The sequence below is a fragment of the Heterocephalus glaber genome, unplaced genomic scaffold (genome assembly GCF_053883595.1).
Source record: "Heterocephalus glaber isolate CG9 unplaced genomic scaffold, H.glaber_assembly_v1.0 deba00001773, whole genome shotgun sequence".
Taxonomy (NCBI): domain Eukaryota; kingdom Metazoa; phylum Chordata; class Mammalia; order Rodentia; family Bathyergidae; genus Heterocephalus; species Heterocephalus glaber.
The window spans coordinates 8550941-8577258 of NW_028258463.1; the positions used below are offsets into that span (position 1 = coordinate 8550941).

General features: G+C 40.3%; 1 protein-coding gene across 2 annotated transcripts in view; it reads right to left on the minus strand.

Moving 5' to 3' along the window:
- Npepps (aminopeptidase puromycin sensitive) overlaps window positions 1-26318 on the minus strand; it is an 87291-nt gene that overhangs the window by 9801 nt on the left and 51172 nt on the right. For both annotated transcript variants that reach the window (XM_004859555.3, XM_087202252.1), the window contains 5 exons: window positions 25897-26006; window positions 22521-22584; window positions 12594-12733; window positions 5248-5382; window positions 3635-3854 (listed from right to left, as the gene is read on the minus strand). In XM_004859555.3, coding sequence (XP_004859612.1) covers window positions 3635-3854; window positions 5248-5382; window positions 12594-12733; window positions 22521-22584; window positions 25897-26006 — 669 coding nt within the window. The remainder of the gene's footprint in view (window positions 1-3634; window positions 3855-5247; window positions 5383-12593; window positions 12734-22520; window positions 22585-25896; window positions 26007-26318) is intronic.

The following is a 26318-nucleotide window of genomic DNA, read 5'->3' on the forward strand; positions in this document are numbered from 1 at the left end:
AAGCGATGGAATACTGCTAGATGCTACAACACGGGTGAATCTGGAAAGCATGATGGAAAATGAAAGAAGCCAGGCACAAAGAGATACACACTGTACGACTCCATTTACATGAAACCCCCAGGACAAGCAAACCAGGAGACAAGGATTTGTGGGTCCCAGGAAGGGACAGTGACTGCCAATGGGCACGAGGCCCGGAAACTGTGCTGAAATTAGAGGGTGGTGATGGCTGCACAGTCTCATGAGTACATTAAGAACCACTCAACTGTACATTTTGAGAAGACTAACTTCATGGTTTGTGGATTTCATCTTGAAAAAGTATTAGTACAGCAATCTGATGGATTACAATAGTACAGATAAATAAAATGCAGTACATTCATACAATGAAATAGTACTCAGCAATAAATAGGAATAACCAACCTGGATGTTTTTCAAAAGCATTATATTGAGCAAAGGAAGCCGAATGTAAGAATAGAACACATCCCAAGATTCCATTTACATAAAGCAGAAGAGACAATATTCAGCTTGGGGCAGGGGGGTCATGTGCACCAGAGACTGACCAGGAAGGGCCTGGGTTTCTAGGAATGGAACTGCATGCATTTGTCAAAGGTCACTGAACTGAACACTCAAATTATGCATTTTGCTATATTTAAATCATAACTCAATAAAAAATAAGTTTAGGAAGGCTTACTAGGAGAGCAACAGATTCGTAGACACTATTCTGACATTTACTGTAAGAAGCAATTTATAATTATCTTTTGTGGTGGTGGTGTTCTGTGGATGAGCTCATGGCCTTAAACCTGAGCTACAGCCCCAGCTCTTCTTTATTCTGAGCCAGGGTATCTCTAAGTTGCTAAACTGCCCAGGCTGGGCTTGTACTTGCAATCTTCCTGCCTCAGCCTCCCAGAGTGTAGGGATTATAATCATGGGCCACCACGCCTGGCTACAACTGGGTCTTGTACTAACTCTGGTGCTGACTTGCTGTGTAATACAAAGCATCTTTTACTATTTTATTCTCTCACCTGTACAGCTGGTAAACTAGAGCCATTTTCCCTAGATCATTTTTGAGTTCAAAAGATTTAGCATGTTCTTATTACGAAAGAGCAGTTCAATGTGCTGGTTGCCTGCACTGGCACCATCCCATCCCGTCTCTGAGGACCCGTGGTCCTGTCAGAAGCCACTCCTTTCCCCCACTGTGCGCCCTGCACCCCGCTCACTCACCTGTCACTCCAGCAATAACACCCTCCTCTTTCTCACAACATACTTTTTTTTTTTTTGTCCTGGGGATCGAACTCGGGTCCTTGTGCTTGCGCAGCAGGCAGCAAAACCACTGAGCTAAATCCCAGCCCACAACATACACTTTTTATTTTTTATTAAAAAATTTTTTTTTATAACACACACTTAAAAAAAATACCACCTCATTATTTTTACTGGGAAAAATGGGACACAATCTTCCAATTCATAGCTGGGCAAAGTGTCGCACACCTATAAGCCCAGCACTACAGGAGGCTGAGGCAGGAGGATTCCAAGTTTGAGCCCAGCCTTGGCAACTTACCGACTTAGACCATGCCTCAAAGTAAAAGATAAAAAAAGTGAGAATGTGGCACAGTGTGAAGACCTTGGGTTCAAGCTCCAGTAATGAAAAAACAAAAAAAAACCTCTTAAAAAAACTTTCCAGGGCTGGGGATTTAGCTCAGTGGTTCCGCCGCCTGCCTCAAAACTGCAAGGTCCCGAGTTCAATCCCCAGGACCAACCCCCCCCCCCAACCTTCCAATTAAAAAAAAGAAAATTCCTTCCTTGATCCCACATCTCTCAGGTTAATCCCCCTTTCTCTAATCCTCTTTTTAATAAAACTCCTTTAAAAAGTTGTCTACATGTGCTGTCTCCACTCCTTCTCCCATTACGGAAGCCCAGTGTAGTTTCCCACCACCCAACAGAACCTTTCAAATCCCATCACCAATTCTCCCTCCTTTCCTCTACTACCCTGATGGATCCCCTTCCCTCAAACTACTGCTTCCCCAAGTGCCGAGTCCCCTCTCCCTCCTAGCTTGCCTCCCGACTCACCAGTCAGCCTCCTTTCTGATTCTTCCTGTTCATCCCAATCTCTAAATCCTGGGACCTGGATCTCAGAACTCGTTTTCCCACCTATACACCCTAAGCCAGTGATGGCGAACCTTTCAGAGCTATCAAGAGATACACACGGCCCACTGTGGCATGCGTGCCATAGGTTCCCCACCATGCCCTAGGTGATCTCTTTCCAACCCATGCCAGTGACTCCCAAAGGTACATCCGCTTGATATCTAAGACGGCAAATCACTGTGCCCTGAAAAAACTCCTGATCACCTTGCCCCCAGAGTGCTCTACAGCAGTCTCCGATGGCCTCTCCACCACAGTCTGCCAGCAAACCCCACAAAACTCACTGCCCATCAGCGCCGGGGCGAGCAGCACCACCAGCGATGATGGAGAAGAGCCTTCGCAGGTGTCCCTTCCAGGCGGCTCTTCACGTTTCGGTCGGGTAAATCAAATCAAGCTCCTCCGCCCACATGCCTCAGCAGAATCTCCTTTCACTAAATGTCAAAGTGGGAAACTTCTGCCTACATCCCGAGGTCCTCCGAGTCTGATCTGCTTCCCGCGTCCCCTGCTCCTCACTCACGCCGACCGGACCAGCCTTGTTCCTTTACACGTCTGTTACTCGCTCCCCCAGACTCCCTCATGCTCAAAGATCGCCTTCTCAGCGATGGCTTCCCCACCCACTCTATAAACACTGGCCCCACCCTCCTTATTTACCTTACCCCGCTTTGCTTCTCTTTATGATACATGGTAGCTATCTGCCAACGCTGTGCTTATTACCACATGGCCTGCTTTTAGAACAGCACTTGGTATTCACTAGCTCCATAAATACTTGCTGGATGAATGAACCACACAGGGTGATAGGCATTGCTATCCTTATTCAGAAGGCTCCCGGATTAAGATTTGTTAGGAGAAAGCGCCACCTTTAGTTATTAGCAGATAGTGACAATAATTATACTGAAACCCTTCAAATCACCACTCTCAACATTTAAATGACATCACAAAGAGTAAACATGACTACAGAAATAATCATGGAAGAGAAACACACATAGAAAGCAATTAAATTCCTTCATTTAGAAAGTGAGTCCCTGTGTCTCTTAGCACCTTTGCAAGATGCCTGGTATTTATGGTAATATAAACATAAGGTGCCTGCTATTTAGGTAATCTAAGCCACCTGAAATTCCCTTTAACTTTTCTTGACTATAAATGGGCCTTTGGAACTCTGTAGATCTTTATTTTCATCACTGCACACAAATCCTACTTAGCCATGAGCATATATAAGCACTACTGTTTCTATGCTGTGACCCATGTAACATTACCAGCAGGATCAGACTTCAGTCTTAATTTCTGGATAGCCGAATGAATATACAGTAACATCCAGTGATACACAAAGATGATTTTTTTGTGTGTTTTGGTAGTGCTAAGAATTGAACCTGGGGTCTCACACATGCCAGGGAAGAGCTCTATCACTGGGCTACCGTCCCAGCCTAATTAACCTGTTCACTACAGGTGAATAAAAAAGTGCCAATTCCTAACTGATTCTTCTTGAAATCAGTACATCCATTACCTTCTCCAGGCTTGGGGTCCCAGCCTAGTCTCTCCCCTATAGGTGAAAAGACATCTTTCACAAACTCCTGGATTTCCTCATAGAAGTCTGTGTGGGACAAGAGAGTTGAGAGAATCCCCAGGTTACAGCTCAGGTCGCTCCATACAGTATAATTGGGCTCATTCACAAAAGCCTCCATGACTTTTAGAACCTCTACAGTGCTAATGATTCCAGCTCGAGCCTGGGATAGGAAAAAACACAAATTAACCTTGTCTTCAAACAAAACAAACCAAGCAAGCATGTATTTTCAGCATTATCTAGTGCTAGTAACTTTCTGCTTTAAGGAAATGAGACTATAAATTAACCTCTGCAGAATGCTATTCGAATAAAAATCCTATTAGGACATCATCCCTTATTTCTTTGCTATTTATAAAATAAGAACTTAAAAAATGACACTATGCTCCCATAATTGGGGAACAACAACAAACCAGTTAATTTCTTATTCCTATTCAGGTTCTCGGGCCTTGGCTTTGTTTTTGTTTTGAAAGTTTTCATACTTTCAGAAAAGCTGCAAAAATAGTTGAGGTTTTGCCTCTTGACAGAGGCTCTTTCAAAGCTGGACCTACAAACTGTGATATATCAGCTCTCCCTCACTCGTTTCTGAAAGAGCACAAGCTGGAAGGAGCCTCAGGTTCACAGTCCTTTCAGCACTGGAGAACTGAGTTCCCAGAGAGGGCTCGTGCTGCAGCAGCCAAGTGCACAGAGCCCACTCTGAGACAGGTCTGGCTCTCGAGAAGCTCAGCAGAGAGGCTTGGTTCGTCAGTGCCGCTCTGTGAGTACACAGAAGAGGGTCCAAAACCAGTGACTGCAGAGGGCAGGGAGAATTTCTAGTCCAATTTAAAGGAAAACTAGGAGGAACGTGACAATTTCTTCATAGTCAAAGACATCCAGAAAGTACCTAGCCAGTGTTGGAAGTCGTAACGAGCACATAATTCTTTTTATTTTTTTTTGGTTTTTTGAGACAGGGTCTCGTTATATGGATCAGGCTGGCCTTGAACTCCATGTGTATTCCAGGCTGGCCTAACACATGGCGATCCTCCTGCCTCAGCCTCCCGAGTGCTGGGATTACAGGTGTGCACCACCACACCCGGCAGGAGCACATAATTCTAACTGCTCTTTAAATCCTTTCTGAAACAAAGCCAAATACAACCATTAATTTTGAAACTAATGCACTATCTCCTATAATCTGAGTAATAACAAATGTTAAAAAATTCTAGCCTTCCCAGCAAAGTACAACTATTACTTTAGAGGAACAGAAAATCACTCTGAATTATTTAAAAAATATATCAGTAGGGAAATTTCCCCAAAGCTCATATTTGTGTCTACTGAAATAAAAGAACTAAAGATAGTTATGGAAAAAAAAACTAACTTAGGGGTAGTGAAATGGGATTTGTTTCTAGCAAATTACTTAGGTTCAATCTTTTGTTAAGCAATAATTTGTCATTTGCGCTCGACCCAAAGGTGCTAACCTACAGGAAGAACCATATTCTTCTAATGAGGTTTCAGATACTCCAGGAAAAACAGGACCCTTTAATCAACAAAACCCATCAGATCACTCAGCCAGAGGTGCTCACCAAGGAGAAGAGGTCATTCTGTAATCCCAGTCGGTCCACGGGGGGCAGAGAAAGGTCCCGAATGCCTGGTAACAAGCTTTCCAGCATGGCAGAGCTGTACTGGGTCCGGTAGAACCCAACTGTTCCGAGGTTTAACTGCAAAGATATCCAATAGGCACTCTTACATACTCCTAATTTATTTCTTTCACCTGTTTTTTTTTTCTTTCTTTTCTTCTTTTTTTTTTTTGGTACTGGGGATCGAACTCGGGTCCTAGTGCTTGCGCAGCAGGTGGTGAAACCACTGAGCTAAATCCCCAGCCCTCCTAATTTATTTCTTAAATCAATGTTTCACATATGTAAAATGAATTCTGGTTTTAGATACACCTGGATGAAAACAAGTACCATTCGTGAATTAATGCACATAGCCCATAAGGTAGAAATCATTTGTCTAAATAAATGCAGAGGAAAAACAAAACAGACACTTGCAACAGTAAGGGCCAAAGTGAGGACAGTGAGAAGAACGTGGGAGAAAGGGAAAATGGCTAGGTTTCCATGCCCAGCCTCGGTGAGTGGCTTCAGGTTTACAGAGATATTTACTATGTCTGAAGCAAGTGAACAGTAGAATCTCGGAGCTCAGAGCCCCGGCACGCTAACAATTTCAGATCCTGAATCTTAATCTTCGGGAAGAATCATATTTTTCTAATTATGTTGCAGACACTCCAGGAAAAACGAGATCCTTTAATCAACAAATTCCATGAGATTACCAGAGCAAAAGATGCAATAAGGGCAGTTCCTTTTGACATCTGGAGTGAGGTAAATCACTACCTGCAGTTATTCCCACAGGCCATTTACAATCAACCAAAAAATAGTTTAAAAATATTTATGGATATAACTAGTGGCAAAGGAGTAAGATATAAATATTTTATTACTTATGCATAATTATTTCTATACCTAAAACCACTGCATATTTCTAACAATTATTATTTTATCAATCCCCTTAACTTTTACCATAGGCATAACACTTTCATTTCATTACAAGTGTAGTGGACACAACTTTTTTTTCCCTTACAAGAAATTATTATTTATTATTTTTCTTGGTACCAGGGATCAAACTCGGTTTCTTGCACTTGTGGGGCAGGCAGCAGAACCACTGAGCTAAATCCCTGGCCCTATTTTTTTTTGAGACAAGGTCTTGCTACATAGTTCAGGCTGGCCTTGAATTCAATGTGTAGCCCAGGCTGGCCTTGAACTCAAGGTGATCCGCTTGCCTGAGCCTCCCCAGTGCTGGGATCACAGGTGTGCACTACCACACCTGACTTATAAGAAACTTTTCATTTCACCAATTAATCTTCCAGATCATAATTTTGTTGTGTTTTGTTTTTCTCCAATACTAGGGATCTAACTCGGGACCCTGCTCATGTAAGGCAGGCAACGGAACCACTGAGCTAAATCCCTGGCACACATACTTTTTTTGAGATAAGTTCCTGCTATGTACCTCAAGCTGGCCTTGAACTCCTGGTGATCCTCCTATCTCAGACTCCTGAGTGCTGGGATTATAGGCATGTATGTCATCATGCCCAGTTCCAAATCATAATTTCACATAATATTCCACTGAATGTATTTTTAAAATTAAAACAAAAAATGGCTCATTTTAGAAAAGCACAGCCAAGCATGTTGGCACACTCCTATAATCCCAGTACTTGGGAGTCTGAGGCAGGAGGATCATGAGTTCCAGGCCAGCTTTGCTTACATATAAGACTTTGTCTCTAGGGGCCCGGGATTTAGCTCGGTGGTTCTGCCACCTGCCTTGCAAGTGCAAGGTCCCAAACCAAAAAAAAAAAAAAAAAAAAAGACTGTCTCAAAAACCAAAACCAAACCAAACCAAACCAACCAACCAACCAACAAAAAGGGTGGGTGTGGTGGCGCACAGGTGTAGTCCTAGCACTCAGGCTGAGGCATGAGGATTGCCATGAGTTCAGGGCCAGCCTGAGCTACATAGTGAGCTCAAGGCCACCTGAACTATATAGTGAGAGACCCTGTCTCAAGAAACAAAACAAAAAGAAAAGCACTAAAATCTGAGACAACATATAGTTCCTATTACGAATCTACAATTGTGAAAAGAGATTAGACTAAGTATTTTTACCAGGAAGGTACAAAAGCTAGGCACAGTGGCACACATCTGTCATCCCAACACTCAGGAAGCTGAGGCAGGAGGATCACTGTGAGTTCCAGGCCAGCCTGGGCTACATAGCAAAACCCTTCCTCAAAAAAATACTTAAAAAGGCCTGGGGGTGTAGCTCAGTGGTAGAGCACCTCTGGGTTCAATCTCTAGTGGCCCTAAAAACAGAAAAGATACAGAGTTCGGACCCTTGGGTACTTTCGGGAAATGGTTTTCAAACACTAGCTAGAGGGATTTCACATTTCAGTGACACAAGGTGATGATTATATATGTCTGGTCTCTCTCTTTTTTTTCCATTTAGTTTATTGGTACATTTTAGGTATACAATACAATTACATTCCTCATTGGGACCTTGTACCTTTACATGATGTATCTTGGTTCTTGTTTTTTCCCCATTCCCCTGCCCTCCCTTCAACCCCTCCACCCTTCCCTATTTAGAAAGACTTTGTTTCCATGTTTTTCCTTTTCTCATATTTTTTCTTTTCCCTTCTTTCCTTTCCCCTTCCCCTATTCCTTTAGACATTTTCTTCCTATTTCACAATACCAGTTATACATTTTGATTCTTTTTTTTTGGAACCGGGGATCGAACTCAGGTCCTTCTGCTTGTAAGGCAGGAGGTGGAACCAGTGAGCTAAATCCCCGGCCCCATTTTGATTCTTATTTACACTTTTAGTTTTTCACACCAGAGAAACTATTCAGTATTTAACAAGTATGTCCTATTTATTTCACTTAAGCGTATGGACTCGATGTGCATCCATTTAGCTATAAATGTCTCTAGTTTCTCATTCTTTATGGCTGAGTAGTACTCCATTTTATAAAAAAATCACATCTTCTTTATCCAGTTTCCAGTTGATGGGCAATTGGGCTGTTTCCAAGTTTTAGCTATTACAAACTGTGCCGCTATAAACATGGGTGAGCATGTATCACTGTGGTGTGATTCTTTTAATTCCTTTGGGAAGATAACCAGTAGAGGAATAGCTAGGTCACATGGGACTTCCAGTCCTAGTTCTTTGACATATCCCCATACGGATTTCCACAGTGGTTGCACCAGCCTGCACTCCCACCAACAATGAAGAAGGGTTCCTTTCTCCCCACACCCCCGCCAACATTTGTTATTGGTTAATTTCATGATAGCAGCCATTCTTTCTCGGGTGAGGGGGAATCTCAGCTTTGTTTTGATCTGTATCTCTTGAATGACCAGTGATGTTGAACATTTTGTCATGTTTATTTGCTATTTTTACTTCTTTGTCTGAGAAATGTCTGTTCATTTCAGATGCCCATTTTAGAATTGGGTCTTTAAATTTGGGGGGTCTGATTTTTTTAAGTCCTTCATATATTCTAGATAGTAGACCTCTGTCTTGAGGAATAGCTGGTAAAAAGTTTTTTTCCCACATTGTAGGTTATCTCTTAGCTCTGTTGGTGGTTTCTCTTGCAGTGCAGAAGTTTTTTAATAAGATGAGATCCCAGTTGTTGATTCTTTGTGCTAGTTTCCGTGCTACTGAGGATTTGTTCATAAAGTCCTTTCCTATGCCAATGTCTTCAAGAGTTCTACCTAACTTGTCTTCCAGCAAGTTTAGTGTTTCTGTTTTAATATTTAGATCATTAATCCACTTCAATTTTAGTTTAGTGCATGGTGAAAGATGGGGGTCTAGTTTTAATTTTTGGCAAGTTGAAATCAAGTTTTTCCAACACCATTTATTAAAAAGGCTATCTTTCCTCCAGTGAGGATGGTTGGCTCCTTTGTCAAAGATGAGATAGCTGAGTATGTCTGGAGTTGTTTCTGCATCTTCTAATCTATTCCACTGATCCTCGGGTCTGTTTCTTTGCCAGTACCATGCTGTTTTTATCACAGTGGCTTTGTAGTAGTTTCAAGTTGGGAATTGTGATACTCCTTGCCATGACTCTGTTGCCTAGAATTGCTTTTGCTATTCTAGGTCTCTTCTGGTTCCAGGTGAACTTTTGGATGGTTTTCTCTGGTTCTGTGAAATATGCTGTTGGGATTTCAATTGGAATTGCATTGCATCTGTATAGCAGTTTTGGAAGTATGGCCGTTTTCACTATATTGGTTCTTCCTACAGAGGAACAAGGGATCTCTTTTCATTTTCTTATATTCTCTTCGAGCTCTTTTTTCAGAGTGCTGTAGTTCTCAATGTAGAGGTCTTTTGCTTCCTTCATTAGATTGATTCCTAGATATTTCATTTTTTTGGATGCTATTGTGAAAGGGATTGTTTCCCTAATTTCTATTTCAGTGAGTCTGTTATTTGTGTACGAGAAGGCTATTGATTTTTGAGTGTTGACCTTGTATCCAGCTACTTTACTGAATCTGTCAATTAAGTCTAGAAGTCTTTTGGTAGAGTTTTTTGGTTCTTCTATGTAGAGTATCATATCGTCAGCAAATAATGACGGTTTAACTTCTTCCTTTTCTATCTTTATTCCTCTTACTTCTTTCTGTTGTCTAATTGCTGTGGCAAGTGTTTCCAAAACTATATTGAACAGGAGTGGTGATAGTGGACATCCTTGTCTTGTTCCTGATTTTAGCGGGAAGGTTTTCAGTTTTTGATCATTTAGTATGATGTTGGCTGTTGGTTTTTCATATAGCCTTTATCAAGTTGAGATAAAGACCATCTATTCCAATTTTCTGCAGGGTTTTTATCATGAATGGGTGTTGAATTTTATCAAATGCTTTTTCTACATCTATTGAGATGATCATATGGTTTTTGTCCTTGACTCTTAATATAGTGTATTACATTTATTGACTTGCGTATGTTGAACCATCCTAATTAACATCCCTGGGATAAATCCGACTTGGTCCGACCCTCTGTATTGTTTGCCAGTATCTTGAGGATTTCTGCATCTATGTTCATTAGGGAGATTGGCCTGTAGTTCCCTTTTTTGGTTGGGTCTTTCCCTGATTTTGGAATCAAAGTAGTACTTGCTTCCAGGAACGAATTTGGAAGTACTGCTTCCCTTTCAATTTCATTGAAAAGTTTAAAGAGTAATGGCAATAGTTCTTCTCTAAATGTTTTGTAGAATTCAGCAGTGAAGCCATCAGGATCTGGGCCTTTTCTTTGTTGGTAAATTTTTAATTATGTTTTCAATTTCACTGATTGTAATTGGGGCGTTTAGAATTTTTACATCTTCGTTTAACTTTGGCAATTCATATGTATCTAGAAATCTGTCCATTTTTTCTGTGTTTTCCATTCTATTAGAGTACAGGTTCTCAAAGTAGGTATTGATGATCCTCTGGATTTCTGCTGGATCTGTTGTGACTTCATCTTTTTTGTTCCTAACTGCATGTATTTGAGCCTTTTCTTTCCTTTTTTTGATAAGGTTGGCTAAGCATTTATCAATTTTATTTATTCTTTTGAAAAAATCAACTCTTCAATTTGTTGATTTTTTTGTATCGTTCTTTTAGTCTCCATTGCATTGATTTCTGCTCTGATCTTTATAATTTCCTCCCTTGTATGAACTTTGGGTTTGTCTTGCTCTTCTTTTTCTAGGTGCTTAAGATTCAAGCATTAGGTTGTTTATTTGAGCTCGCTGTTTTCCTAGTGTGGGGATTCACTGCTATAAATTTCCCTCAAGGAACTGCTTTCATTGTGTCCCACAGATTCCTATATGTTGTACTGGCATTATCATTTATTTGTAAAAACTGTCTAATTTCTTCTGTAACCCAGTGGTTGTTCAGGAGAGTGTTATTTAATTTCCATGTGTTTGTGATGTTCTTGCTGTTTCTTATGCTACTGATCTCCAGTTTAATTGCACTATGCTCTGATAATATACACGGGATAACTTCAATTCCTTTGCATGTACTTAAACATGTTCTATGAGCTAGTATATGGTCTATTTTGGAGAATGACCCGTGTGTAGCTGAAAAAAATGTGTATTTTGATTTTGTAGGGTGGAATACTCTGTAGACGTCTATTAAGTCCATTTGTTCAAAAGCTTGGTTCAGTTCTGGTATTTCATTGTTAATTTTTTTTGTCTAGATGATCTATTTGTGACAGTGGGGTATTGAGGTTCCCCACTACAATTGTATTAGTGCTTATTTGGTTTTTCATGTCCCCTAATATTTTTTATAGTTGGGGGCATTAGTATTTGGTGCATATATATTTATGACTGTCATCTCTTCCTCTTGGATTGTTCCCTTTACAAGGATGTAGTGATCATCTCTGTCTCTCTTAACTAGTTTTGGTTTGAAATTTACTTTGTCTGCAAGTAAGATTGCTACCCCTGCTTTTTTCTGGATTCCTGTCGCATGGAGAACTGCTTTCCATCCTTTTACTTTCAGTCGATGAGTTTCTTTTTAACTAGGTCCGTTTCTTGTATACAGCATATTGCTGGATTTTGCTTCTTTTTTTTGCGGGGGGGGGGGGGCGGGTACTGGGGATAGAACTTGGGACCTTGCGCTTGTGAGGCAGGCACTGGAACCACTGAGCTAAATCCCCAGCCCTGGATTTTGCTTCTTAATCCATTCTGCCAGTCTAATTCTTTTAATTGGTGAATTGAGGCCATTAACATTGATGGTTATAACTGATACGTACTGACTTATCATTGTCAGGTTATTTTCCTGTTGTTGGTTCTTTTTTATTTTTCTCCCTCTCCCTTTAATTTCTCGCCTTCCCTGATGAATTTGCTCTGTTGGGCCTCATGGAGTTGTGACTTTTGTTATATTTTTCTAGGATATTGTTTAGAATTGTTTGGAGTGCTGGTTTGGTATTCATGAAGTTTCTCAGGTGTTCTTTGTCACGTCTTGTCTCTTTTCATTACCGCTGTTCACATGCTATTATAATGAAAAGGCAGTTGGAAGTTGCAAGACTACAAATGTCTTGGTTAATGTGACTTTATATGCAGTCTACTATTTTCCCCTTCACAGTCTTACCTCCTTTTCTCTGCTTAGCTATCACTGAAAATCACTGGACAACACATTGAAAACTGGCTTTAGATTTCACAAAGGGTTAGAAATGTCTTTTCTTTTCGAGATAGGGTCTTGCTATGTAGTCCATACCAGACTCAAACTTGTGGCAATCCTTGTATCTCAGCCGCCCGAGTGCTTATGACAAAACTATGTTTTCTTTCAAAGTCCTAGTCTAAACCAAAGCAGTAAATACAGAGAGTCATCAAATCCACAGAGTGAGAAGAAATCAGGTCAGGAAAGATGAAATAGCTATGGCATTTCTGGACTCACCTTAACCCACTGGTCTGGTTTGACGTTTTTCAAAACCATATTCATCTCTGGCTTATCCATCAGGATTTTTAGTTTGGCTTGGTTGGGATCTTCGCTGGTAGAGATTGTGATAGGAACCATCCACTGAGGACAGTCTTCTCCTAAACAAGGGAAGAACACATAGAAAACTTGGAAAATAATTTTACACTATCAGAAACCGATGGTCAAGTGGAGAGAAGGGACTGATCGGGGAGGAGCCTGAGAGCAAGTGTGAAGCCAATAGCTTGTTCTTCCTGCTATAGGAACTCTTCAGGGAACCTGAATATTAGTACAAAGGAAGGGACAATTTACTAACAAAATCACAGTCTAAAAAAAAGAACAGTTAAAGCCACTCATGGAATCTCAAATGCAATGACTTAAATTTAATTTTAAGATGCAATCCTTGCAGGTATATACACTGCCAAAGCACTCAAGGGTTGATTTTGAGTGGATGTGTGTGGTACTGGGGCAGGAACCCAGTACCTTCCCATTCAGCTACATTCCCAGCCCTTTTAAAATATCTTTTTTTTTTCTTTTTTGGTACTGGGGATTGAACTTGGGTCCTTCCGCTTGCACAGCAGGTGGCGAAACCACTGAGCTAAATCCCTGGCCCATTAAAGTATCTTTTAATTTAAGACAGAGTCTCACTAAGTTGCCTGGTTTGGGCTCAAACTTGCAGTCATCCTGCCTCAGCCTCTCAGAGTGCTGAGTACAGATGCACACCACTGCACCAGGCCATGAAAGGCTGATGTTAATGGCTGTGATGGCAGGGCACACCCCAAGCTGCTGCGTCCCATCTCTCAGGAATCACACCTAAATGCCCAGGCATGTGTGTGGCAAACACACCTGAGACCTCAGTCAGCAAAACAGACATTGCACTAAGATGCCAAACAAAAGGGAGCCCTTGCCCAGTACATCAATATAAGCATATAGCTAGTATACAGTTAAGTTTATAACTAACATATTTAATGTTATATTGCCTGGTTATGAAGCTAAAAAAAGATTAAATCCCTCTCCCCTCACTAAGCTATTCCAGATTTGTTTCTTGAGTCAGGGTCCTGCTATGTAGTCCAGACTGGCCTTGAACTCACTATGTAGCCCAGGCTGGCCTCAAACTCACAGCGATCCTCCTGCCTCAGCCTCCCGAGTGCACCACCATACCTGGCTTCTATTTGAGGTTTTAATGTTGCCTACATTGGTCACAGAGCATTAGAAAAACCTGCAAAACCTCTCAGTACTACAATGAAGATTACAGAGAGGAGGCAGAAAACAGTAACTGTGACACTGAAGGCTTCACTTGGATAATAAACCCATCATCTGACTGTCAGACCTATTTATTACAGGCAATGTATTCCTAACATTAGGGAGGGTTAAGGGCCCAAGGCCACACTTCTTATCTGTAAGTGGGATGTATCAAATCTTTGTGGGTGAAACATGAAAAGCCATCAGTGACTGGGACATGAATGAGGTGTGATTTAAAAATACAGTTACACAAGGTCGCGGGTTCAATCCCTGGTACCAAAAAAAAAAAAATACAATGATCAGCTGGGTATTGTGATGCACGCCTGTAATCCCAGCACTTGGGAGGCTGAGGCAAGAGGATCACCAGGAGTTTCAGATGAGCCTGGGCTATACAGTGAGTTCAAGGCCAACCCAAAGTATACAGTGAGACCCTGTCTCAAAACAAAACAAAACAAAAACAGTGAATGGTTAAATTTTTTTTAAAAAGTTATTACAATAAAAGACATACGGCCATTAAACTTCCTCAAAACACTCCCCTCACTTTGAACACATTTATATCATTCCTGACTTTTTTTTTTAAGGCAAGGTCTCATTATACAGTTCAGGCTGGCCTCAAACTCACTATGTAGCTGAGGCTGGCCTAGAACTCATAGCGATCCTCCTGTCTCAGCCTTCCGAGTGCTAGGATGACACCTGTGCATCACCATGCCTGGCTCTTGCCACTTTCTGATGCAGGTCTGGAAGTCCTCTTTCTTATCTTGAGTTGCACTGTCATGGCTGCCTCAATGTCCTGAGCCAATTCAAAACATTTATCTTTCTAGTCATTTAGACTTTGGGAAGAGGCAGTCACATGGTATTAGATCTGGTGAATACGGTGGATGAGAACACATCTAACATCTGATGATGGCATTCAGTAGTCCATGGCACTCAGCAGATCCCTCATATTTGCTCTTATTATGAGGCTTAACGCCTAAGAAGAGAATAGTGTATATCTGTACATGTCAATAACAACTGCAATCTCGGAAACTTCCAGGAAGATGGCAGAGTGGTTAAGAGCAGAGAAACAGTTAATTTGGTGTCCAGATGCTAGCACATAGCAATGGGAGGAAGAGAAGTCAGGAAGTGGGTCCCAGGGACCCAGCAAGGATCTGAAGGGAAAATTGAAGCCCATGGGGAGAGCGAGAGGAGAGACTTCAATGAAGAAGGAGGTGGTAAGTGGCACTTTCTTGTGCAGCCCTGACTGTGTAGGAAAGGCACCTCAAACATGCAGATGCACAGTGACTACTGGTAACCCCAGAGGTCTCCACAGACAGATGCACCAGTGAACAGAGCAGTGCACACAGTGGACTGCAGTGGCTGGTGAGTTATTCGGGTTCAGCTGTCCCCCACGAGAGGGCAATTGCCCAGTAACCATCTTGGAGAGGAGCTGAGCTCAGAAATCAGAGCAACTGTGTGGGCTGGCTCCATCAGTGAGGCAGAACTGAGTTCAAGTCAGCAGGAGGCCAAGGAGCCAAGTTTAAGCCGGCAAAAAGCTAAGTTCAAGCAGGCAGGAGACACATGGAGTGTTGGAGGCTGAACAAATTGGACCTCACAGGCAGAAGCCAGCCTGGGCTTGCTGGGATTATCTACTATCCCCCACCATAAATTTACAACTGGCTTGTTTGAAGTAATCAACACAGATCTGGGCTCTGTGTGCCCAATTAATGTACCAATGACAGCAGTGAGAAGCCTTGAAGTGGACAATTTTTTTCTTATTTTATTTTCTTTTTTGGTTTTGTTTTCATTTTCTTTTCTTTTTTGATTGATCGTTCCTGTCTTCATATGAGTGTGAACTGTTTCTTGTTTTTGTTGTTGTTTTGTTCCTTTATTTTTCCCTTCTCTTTCCCTCCTGTCTTCTTCACCAATTCTCCAAAGTTTGCATAATCTTCCTTTGTCCTCCAGCCTTGCTTTTAATCTCTTCCTATTCTTCTATTTCTGTTTTTTTTCCCTCTAGCCCCCACCCCCTTTTTGAGACAGGGTCTCACTATGTAGTTCAGGCTGGCCTCAAACTCACAGTGATCCTCCTGCTTCAGCCTCCTGAGTGCTGGGATTAGACGTGTGCCACCACACTGGGCAGCCCCTTTTAAATTTTCTCCCCTCAGGGTAAAATCGCTATACTGAGGGCATATTTACTGCATACAATTTTCTGGTTTATTTTGTTATATAACTGCAAATCTAGGTTATACAGTTAAAGGTGGTAAATCAATAGTTATCACACTTTGTCATTTTCTAGGCTGCCTTTGATGCTATTGTTACTATTGATTGTACTACTTTAGGCAAGGTGACATAATTGTTTTAATCAGTTGTTTTTCCTAGTACGCCAAGACTGAGATCACCTAAGGGTCATAAACAATACTATTAGCCAATGTTAAAGACCAAAGGGTGGGCCCAAATAGGCAACAACTTCTCATCACCAATAAGTTGAAGAGGTAGGACCTTACATCAGATTTAAAACCCGAAAGTGAGCTACACCTGGAAGACATCTCTGAGAAGTAGTCATTTCCTAAGGGTTCTAAATACTAGTAATAAAGCTACCTGCCATAAGCAATTTATGACCATCAACACAGGAATTTAAAAAAAAAAAAAAGAAAAGAAAAAGACAAAAAAATGAGAAGACACTTAAGCCAGATGCAACCCCAAATTTCTAGCTCACCAAAGGTAAACCCAGGGAACAATGAGGTAGAACAATCAGAAACCCACCCACCTGGATTTTTTGAAATGGTAACAGTGGAAGTAACAAAACAGATGAATGAGGCTCTAGAAAAAATTAAATCAGCAACAGTTTCTCAGATAACTACAGAAATGATGACCATAATGAAAGACATGATTCGTGAATCGAGAGCAGATACAGATAAAAAAATAAAGGGAGCTTAGGAAAATGATGGAGACCATGAACGTCCAACATATGAAAGACATGGAATCCATGAAACAGATTCAAACAGATATCCAAGAGATTAAAAATTCCATGGAAAGTATATGCAGCAGAATGAGCCAGTGTGGGGACAAAATATGAGATATAGAAGACAGGATTGCAGTTAGTGATCATGAGAAGAGAGATTTCTTAAAAATAGCAACGGACCACAAAAAAATCAATCCAAAAGCTGCTAGATGATACAAAGATGAGTAACATGAAATTGACTGGACTCGATGAAAAAGCAGGAGACAGTGCAAACAAGATAAAAAACCTGTTCACAGAAGTAATGGGAGAAAACTTCCCAAGCAGGGAAAAGGAATGTGATATACAAATAAGTGAGACATACTGAATTGAACTCCAACTAGCCATGATGAAAAACAAAATCTACACCAAGGCATATAATACACAAGATTCCAGAAATTCAGCACAAAAATAGAATATTAAAAGTTGTTAAAGAAAAGAAACAAATCCCCTATAAGGGCTTGCCTGTCAGAATCATAGCAGACTTCTCACACAAACCCTCAAGTCAAGGAAAGCTTGAGTATTTCAAGCCCTAAAAGAAAACAACCTCCAACCCAGATTGATGTACCCCACAGAACTTTCTTTCAGAGGAGGGAGAAAAAAGATACTTCTATGACAAAGAACACCTGAAGAAATTCATGACCACCAAACTAGTGCTCCAAAATGTTCTAAAGGACATTCTAGAAAGAGATAACAGGGGCTACAACTCTATGAACCCCAACAGAATGAATCTACCAGGCATGGCCAGCTATTAAACAGGGGGGAAAAAAGGGAACCAACAACAGGAAAATAACATGACAAGAATAAGTCAATATGTATCAGTTATAACCATCAAGGTAAAAAGGTCTCAATTCACCAATCAAAAGAAACAGACTGGGGCCAGGGATTTAGTTCAGTGGTTCCGTTGCTTGCCTTGCAAGCGCAAGGACCCGAGTTCGATCCCTGGTACCAAAAAAAAGAAACAGACTGGCAGAATGGATCAAGAAGCAAGATCCAACAATATGCTGCATACAAGAAACACATTTGATTCAAAAAGAAATTCATAGATTGAAAGTCAAAGGATGGAAAACAATATTCCATGAGAGAAGAACCCAGAAAAAAGCAGGGGCTGCTATTCTATTTGCAGACAAAGTGGATTTCAAGCCAAGACAGATTAAGGAAGACAAAGAAGGTCACTACATCCTTGTAGAGGGAACAATCCAAGAGGAAGAGATAATGATCATAAATATACATGCACCAAATATCAGTGCACTCAACTATGTAAAACAAGTATTAACAGACATGAAAAATCAAATAAGCACTAATACAATTGCAATGGAGGACCTCCATACCCTACTGTCACAAATAGATCAACTAGAAAACAACAAAGAAAAAACAACAAAGAAATATCAGAACTTAACCAAACTTTTGGGTTTTTTTGATACCAGGAATCAAACTTGGGTCCTTGCACTTGTGCAGCAGGCGGCGAAACCACTGAGCCAAATCCCGGCCCTTAACCAAACTTTTGAACAAATGGACTTAGCAGATCTCTACATAGTGTTCCACCTGTAACATCAGAATACACATTCTTCTCAGCTGCATATGGGACAATCTCCAAAACAGACCATATACTAGCCCATAAAACATGCTTAAGTAAATGCAAAGGAATTGAAATTATCCCATGCAAATCATCAGAGCATAGCACAATGAAATTGGGAATCAATGGCAAAATAAACCACAAGAACTTTATAAATACATGGAAACTAACACACTCCTGAACAACCAATGGGTCTCAGCTAAAATTAATAAAGAAATCAGACAATTTCTACAATTAGACAATAATCCCAATTCAACATACAGGAACTTATGGTACACAATGAAAGCAGTCCTATGAGGGAAATTTATTAGCAGTGAATTCCCATATCAGAAAAAGAGCGAGCTCATATAACCTAATGTTGAACCTCAAGTTTCTAGAAAAAGAAGAGCAAGTCAACCCCAAAGCTTGTATGAGGGAAGAAATTATAAAGATTAGAGCACAAATTAATGTAATGGAAACTGAGAAAGCAATACAAACAAAGAGCTGGTTCTTTGAAAGATTAAATAAAATTGACAAACTCTTAGCCATATTATCAAAAAAAAAGAAAGAAAAGATCAAATCCATGCAATTAGGAATGAAAAGGGTAAAATCACAGCAGAAATCCAGAAGATCAATACTACTTTGAGAATCTGTATTTTTTTTTTGAGAATCTGTATTCTAATAAGATGGAAAACACAGAAGAAATGGACAGATTTCTAGACACATATGAATTACCAAAGCTGAATCAAGAAGATACAAAAATTCTAAATAAGACAATATTAAGTCAATTAAATTGAAGATGCAATTAAAAACCTACCACACAGAAAAGCCCAGGCCCTAAGAAAGAAAGAAAGAAAGAAAGAAAGAAAGAAAGAAAGAAAGAAAGAAAGAAAGAAAGAAAGAAAAGCCCAGGTCCTGATGGATTCACTGCCAAATTCTACAAGAAATTTAGACAACATCTAATGCCGCTACTTCTCAAACTCTAATGACATTGAAAGGGAAGCAATATTCCCAAATGCATTCCTGGCAGCAAGCATTACCCTAATACCAAAACCAGAGATGGATCCAACCAAAAAAGAGTACTATAGGCCAATCTCCCTAATGAACATAGACACAAAAATCCTCAGGGAGATACTAGCAAATAGGATGCAGCAAATCATCAAGATTATACAACATGACCAAGTAGGATTCATCCCAGGGATGCAGGGATGGTTCAACATACTCAAATCAATAAATGTAATACACCATATTAACACAGCCAAGGACAAAAAAATATGATCATCTATCTCAATAGATGCAAAAAAAGCTTTTGACAAAGTATAACACCCATCATAAAAACTCTATTGAAAACTGGAACAGATGGTCTTTATCTCACTCTGATCAACGCCATCCATGACAAACCAATAGCCAACATCATACTAAATGGACAAAAACTGAAAGCTTTCAATCTAAAATCAGGAACAAGATAAGGAAGGGAAGTCCATTGTCACCACTCTTATTCAGTATAGTTCTGGAAACATTAGAGCAATTAGACAAGAGAAAGAAATAAAAGGTATAAGGATAGGAAAGGAAGAAGTTAAATTATCATTATTTGCAGATGACATGATACTCCACATAGAAAACCCTCAAAACTCCACCAAAAGACTTTAAGATTTAATAACTGAATTCGGTAGAATAGCTGGATACAAAGTCAAAACTCAAAAATCAATAGCCTTCCAGGCCGGGGATGTAGCTCAGTGGTTCCGTTGCCTGCTGTGCAAGTGCAAGGACCCGAGTTCGATCCCCGGTACCAAAAAAAACCAAACAATAGCTTTTCTATATATGAATAACAACTCACTGAGAGAGAAATTAGAGAAACAACACCTTTTCCAATAGCATCCAAAAAAACTGAAATACCTAGGAATCAGTCTAACAAAGAAAGCAAAAGAACCTTACAGGGAAAGGGCCGGGGATTTAGCTCAGTGGTTTTGCTGCCTGCTCCGCAAGCGCAAGGACCCGAGTTTGATTCCCAGTAGCCAAAAAAAAAAAAGAACTTTAGAGGGAAAACTACAGTAATCTGAAAAAGGAAATTGAAGAGAGTATCAGAAAACAGAAAGATTCCCCTTTTTCTTGGGTAGGAAGAACCAGGATAGCGGAAATGGCCATACTTCCAAAACTGTTATGCAGATTTAATGCAATCCTGGTCAAAATACCAACACAGTATCTCATAGAATTAGAGAAAACAATCCTAAAATTCATTTGGAACCAGAAGATACCTAGAATAGCAAAAGCAGTTCTGGGGAACAAAGACAAGGCAGGGGGCATCACAATCCCTGACTTGAAATTATACTACAAAGCTACTGTGATAAAAAAGCATGGTACTGTTTAAAAACAGACCTATGGAACAATGGAACAGAATAAAAGGTGCATAAACAACTCCAAACATACTCAGCCATTTTATCTTTGACAAAGGAACTGAAGACTTTCACTAGAAGAAAGATAGCCTCTTTAATAAATGGTGTTGGGACAAACTAGTTTTCCACATGCTGAAGATTAAAACTAGACCCATGCAGGGCTGGGGATTTAGCTCAGTGGTTTTGTCGCCTGCTGTGCAAGTGCAAGGACCCAAGTTCAACCCCTGGTACCAAAAAAAACCCCAAAAAAACTAGACCCATGTTTTTCACCATTCACTAACCAAAAATCAAAATGGATCAAAGATCTAAATATTAAAACAGTGAGGGAGAAAGGAAGGAACAAGAAAAAAAGTGAAAATAGAAGGAAAAAATGGAAACAAAGCTTCTGTAAATAAGGAGAAGAGGGGTAGAAGGGGGAGATGAGAAAAGAAGAGGAACCAAGATATATTATATACAGGTACAAATTCCCTATGATGAATGTTATCGTTATGTATATCTAAAATGTACCAATAAATATTTTGCTTAAAAAAAAAAAGTGGGCCAGGGATTTAGCTCAGTGGTTCCGCCGCCTGGCCTGCAAGTGCAAGGACCTGAGTTTGATCCCCGGTACCAAAAAAAAAAAGTAAGTGGCAAGAACTATGGGATGTGTTCAAAGAGAGGGGGAGCATTTTGCATGGGATTAATGATAATATGTTTTTCACTGTTAATACATTTTTAAAAAGAAAATTTAAATAACCACATGTTTTTATCATACTCCATTATACTTCCTTCTGCTGAAAGATACTGTTTTAAAAGAAATGAGAGGAACATAGAAACACTTGACTTTTTCAAATAAACTTTATTTTCCTGGGTAAAATTTTATGGATAAAGGAGTCTAATGACGTGTTTTTTTTGTTTTTTGGTTTTTTTCCTGGTACTGGGGATAGAACTCAGGACCTTGCACTTGCCAGGCAGGCGTGGCACCACTGAGCTACAACCCCAGCAATGACATGTATTTGAAAAGTGGAAGTTCAGGGAATAAACTCATGGAGTTCAGCTACATACTTTGAATTCCCATACTTCTAACTTACTAAATAGATGGCTGAGCAATTTACTTAGCCTACTTGTTCCTCAGCTCTCCTTTTCTTTTGGGGGAGAAATGATCTCACTCTGTAATTCAGGCTGGCCTTGAACTCTCTATGGAGCCAAGGGTGGCCTCAAACTCTCAGCAATCTTCCTGCCTCACCCTCCTGAGCGCTGGGATTACAGGAGTGCGCCACCATGCCCAGCAGTGGGCTATTCCAACTCCTCACTCATTACAGTTTGCAGTAACACAGAGACATGAAATCCTCAAAATCGAGGGCTGGGGATTTAGGTCAGTGGTTCCGCTGCCTGCCTCGAAAGTGCAAAGTCACAAGTTCAATCCCCAGGACCAAAAAAAAAAAAAAAAAATCCTCAAAATCTAGTGCTACAAATGTATTGTGCATATCCTTTTTTTGATTTCTTAAATTCTATTTTGATTCTTTTTTTTTTTTTTCCGGTACCAGGGATCGAACTCGGGTCCTTGTGCTTGCGCAGCAGGTGGTGAAACCACTGAGCTAAATCCCCGGTCCTCCATTTTGATTCTTTTACCATCTTTTAATTTAAATTTATTAACACTATAAAAAGGCTAAAAAACACAAAACTATAAAAAGGCTAATAGTTTCTAATCAACTGTATGCTACCCCAATTTATCACTCAGCTCCCACTCCCAGTCATGTGCTTACCAACATATGGTCCACTGGCACAGAACTTCTTTTGGGACAACCGCAGTAATCTGTCATCTTCTACCTAAAGAAGTAAAACATTTTCTTGGTGGGGGCAACACTTCTGGAGAAAGCAGGTGATAGGACTAGTGCGACCAAATGCCTCCTGAGTCTCCCAAATGCAACGGAGACAGAGAGATGATACTAGAGAATGGGAGATTAGCCACCATTTTTCATTCAGCCCTTGAAATAAAAATATTCTAAATAAAAGGTCTAGTTCTATGTAATTACAATTTGACCCTTCAAAAGGGTATGTATCCAGATGAGAATAAGTTTCTAAATGCAAAGTGTTAGTTTTCAAAGGTGCATACAACAAATAAAGCAAGTTATATTCATCTTTACAGGGAAAGGTCAGGCTGTAGCCTTCCTATCTCCAGGAAGCAGCAGCTCAGATGACCAGGTGGTTCTGATACTCAGAATCCAAGTTTTGGAATGCTTTACAAACATGAGGGAAGCACACATCTCGTTTCAAAGGATGAGTTTTTGAAATGAAACAGTATGTGTATGGGCGTGCTGCAAATAACTAAAAAGAAGCAACAATAGCAAGTTCATGTATTTAAAAATATTTCAATATGCATCATTTGTTTGCTTTATCATCAGTTACTACACTCTAGAAAATTTCAAATCACACAAGACAGAACAGCTTTAAGATCACCTAAACTAAATGTAAAACTAGGCCTGTGACTTTCATGGATAACCTGACTCTAAGAAACAAGGTTTAAAAACATGAAGTGTTTGAGAAAACAATGGTCACTTTTAATGCCATAAAGAAATCCCCCCCTCCCCTGTCCCAGGGATCAAACTCTACATTCCCGGCCCAAGAAATTATTAACTAAGTTTAATATTACATCACTGATCAGTTATGTATCATGCAGGATTCCTTTAAAAAAGTAGAAAACTTGATTCGGAATTAAAGCAAAAATATTTAAAATTGGGGGATGTAAATTGAGAAATAAATCACTGTCAAGACACTATATCTTCTAGAGCTCTTATTCTTAAAAGAATTGAGACTCACAGCTATCCTTTTTCATATGTGTTGTACTTGAAATTGAACCCAGAGCCTCATGCATGCTACATTTATCTACGTTCCCAGCTCCCTTTTTATTTTATTTATTTTCTGAGACACAGTTGCAATCTTCTTGCCTCAACCACCCAAGCAGGTAAATTGCAGGTGCTCTGCCGGCCTTTTTGCTGTAATGTAAAATGGAGGATGAGGTGGCTGTGCACATGGACATAATAAAACAAAGCAAAGAAAGCAAGACCTTGAACGTAGCTGGATGGAAAAGTTAACTGAGTTTTAGTAATGCTGAGAAGCACTGGGGCATTACTGTTTTGTTTTGGGGGTCTTTTGGTGGTACTGGAGATTGAACCCAGGGCCTTCATGCTGAGATACATCCCCAGGCATTTTAAGTTTTTTATTTTGAGATAAGTCCCAGCTAAATTGTTAAACTGTCCAAGGCTAGGCTTGAACTTTCAATCTTCCTGCCTCAGATACCCAGAGTTCTGGGATTACCATGGTGTGCCACCACAACTGGCTTCTTTTGTTCGTCTCACTGGTGAACTATTATGCTCTTAAAAGTGTGCTCTGCTGGGCCGGGGATTTAGCTCAGTGGTTCTGGCACCTGACTCTCAAATGCCCAAGGTCCCAAGTTCGATCCCCGGTACCAAAAAAAAAAAAAGTGTGCTCTGTTGAAAAAAAAAACTTATGACTGAACAGCCTTCTTTATGGGTAATCATTAAATATTAATAGCTTCTTTTCCCCCTTCTTGTGGCAGTGAGGATTGAACATAGGGCCTCATGCTTTCAAAGCAAGGGCTGTACTACTGAGCTACATACCTAGTACTTTTTGAAAATTTTTATTGTTAAGGTCTCATTAACCAGTTAACCAGACTACCTTGAACTTGCAATCCTCTGATTCAGCTTCCAAGTAATACTAGCAGAGTTTTTTGTTTCAGATTTTTTGAGACAAGGTCTTGCTATGTAGCCCAGGCTGTCCTCATGCTGCTCCTCCTGTCTCTGCCTCCTAAGTGCTGGGATTACAGGCCTATGCCACTACACCTGGCATGATTACATGATTAACAGTTTTTTGTTGTTTCTGTTTGGGGGGGGGACCTCCCCTTATGTATTTCAGCCTGGCCTTGAACTTACTATGCAGTCCAGGGTGGCCTCAAACTTACTATGCAGTCCAGGGTGACCTCACAGCAATCCTCCTGCCTCAGCCTCCTGAGTGCTGGGATTATAGGCGTACACCACTGTTTTGTTCTTTTTTTACCTACCAGGGATTGAACTCAGGACCTTGCACATGCAAGGCAGGCGGGGAACCACTGAGGTAAATCCCCCAGCCAAGATTAACAGCTTTGAGGAATGACATCCCCAGAGATGAAAGGAGCAATCTTTGTTTTGCTAGGTTTTTTTTTTTTTTTTTTTTTTTTTTGGTTTTTTTGAGCTTTGGGTCTCATTATGTGGTTCGGATTGGCCTTGAACTCACAATTCTCCTGCCTCAACTTCAAGAGTGCAAGGTTTACAGGTATAAGCCACAATGACTAGATTGTATGGTAATATTTATTTTGGGTTTTTTTGTTTTGTTTGTTTTGTTTTGTTTGAGACAAGGTCTCCCTACATAGTTGAGGCTGGTCTTGAACTCACTATATAGTCCAGGATGGCCAGGAACTTGTGGTGATCCTCCTGCTTCAGCCTCTTGTGTGCTGGGATTACAGGTGGGTGTCATCTTGTCCCAGCTTGTATGCTAATACTCTCACGCAGGTAAAGAGCAAACTACTTAGTCTGTAAGGAGAGCCAGTGTCAAGTATGACTAGTCATCTCCAGTAATAGACTGGTGCAAAGCAGAGAGAGAAGGCTGCAACAGAAGGGTCACAATGGTAGGCCACTAAGCTTGCAGGTATTCTTTTCTACCAAACAAGATCAATTGTATTTCCTAAACTGCCCTTTCAAATTCTAACAGCCAGAGAAAATTTCCAGGGTGCATGGTTTATTATAGAACCCATTCATGTTTAAAGTTAAGATATAGCTCTGCAAGAGTAACTTGCGAGCTTCCACATTAAAATGCTCCATGTAAATTTAGGTACAGTTTGAGAATATAGGGGCTGGTTTACAAGTCACCTAGAATACCTCCAATACCAAAAAGCAAATTTGCTAACTTATATTGCCACACCGAGAAAAGTCTTGTAAAACACAGTTTTATAGACAATGCAGGATCACAGGGGAAAATAAATCCTCCTAAAAAATGAAAACAAATTAATTCTGCATGCAGCTCACAAAACCTCGGTGAAGGCATTTAAGAGGACAATTTCACAACCGCATAACTGTGTTCACTCACCTGCTCTGCTTCCACGTAGATGAGAGGGAATCCCATCTGTTTGGTCCAGGTACTCATCACAGCTGCTATAGGTTTACCACTAGCATTTTCTAAACTTTCCCAAAGATCCTCTAGAAAGTAAACATAAACAATGATAATCTAAAATGTTTATACACATAGGGAGGGGGATTTAACTCAGTGGTTCTGCTGCCTGCCTCACAAGCGGAAGGACCCGAGTTCAATCCCCAGTACCAAAAAAAGAGATTAAATAAATAAAACGTTTATATGCTTACTTTCCTATAACAAATCAAATATTTAACTTGTAACGCTGTGTTGTGGGCCAATTCTTTAGTACTTTCAGGTTCAAGAAACAGCAGGCCAAATTACTGTGCTCCTCTCCCTCACCTGCAACTAAGTTAATTCTATTATAAAAACTGGTCTTT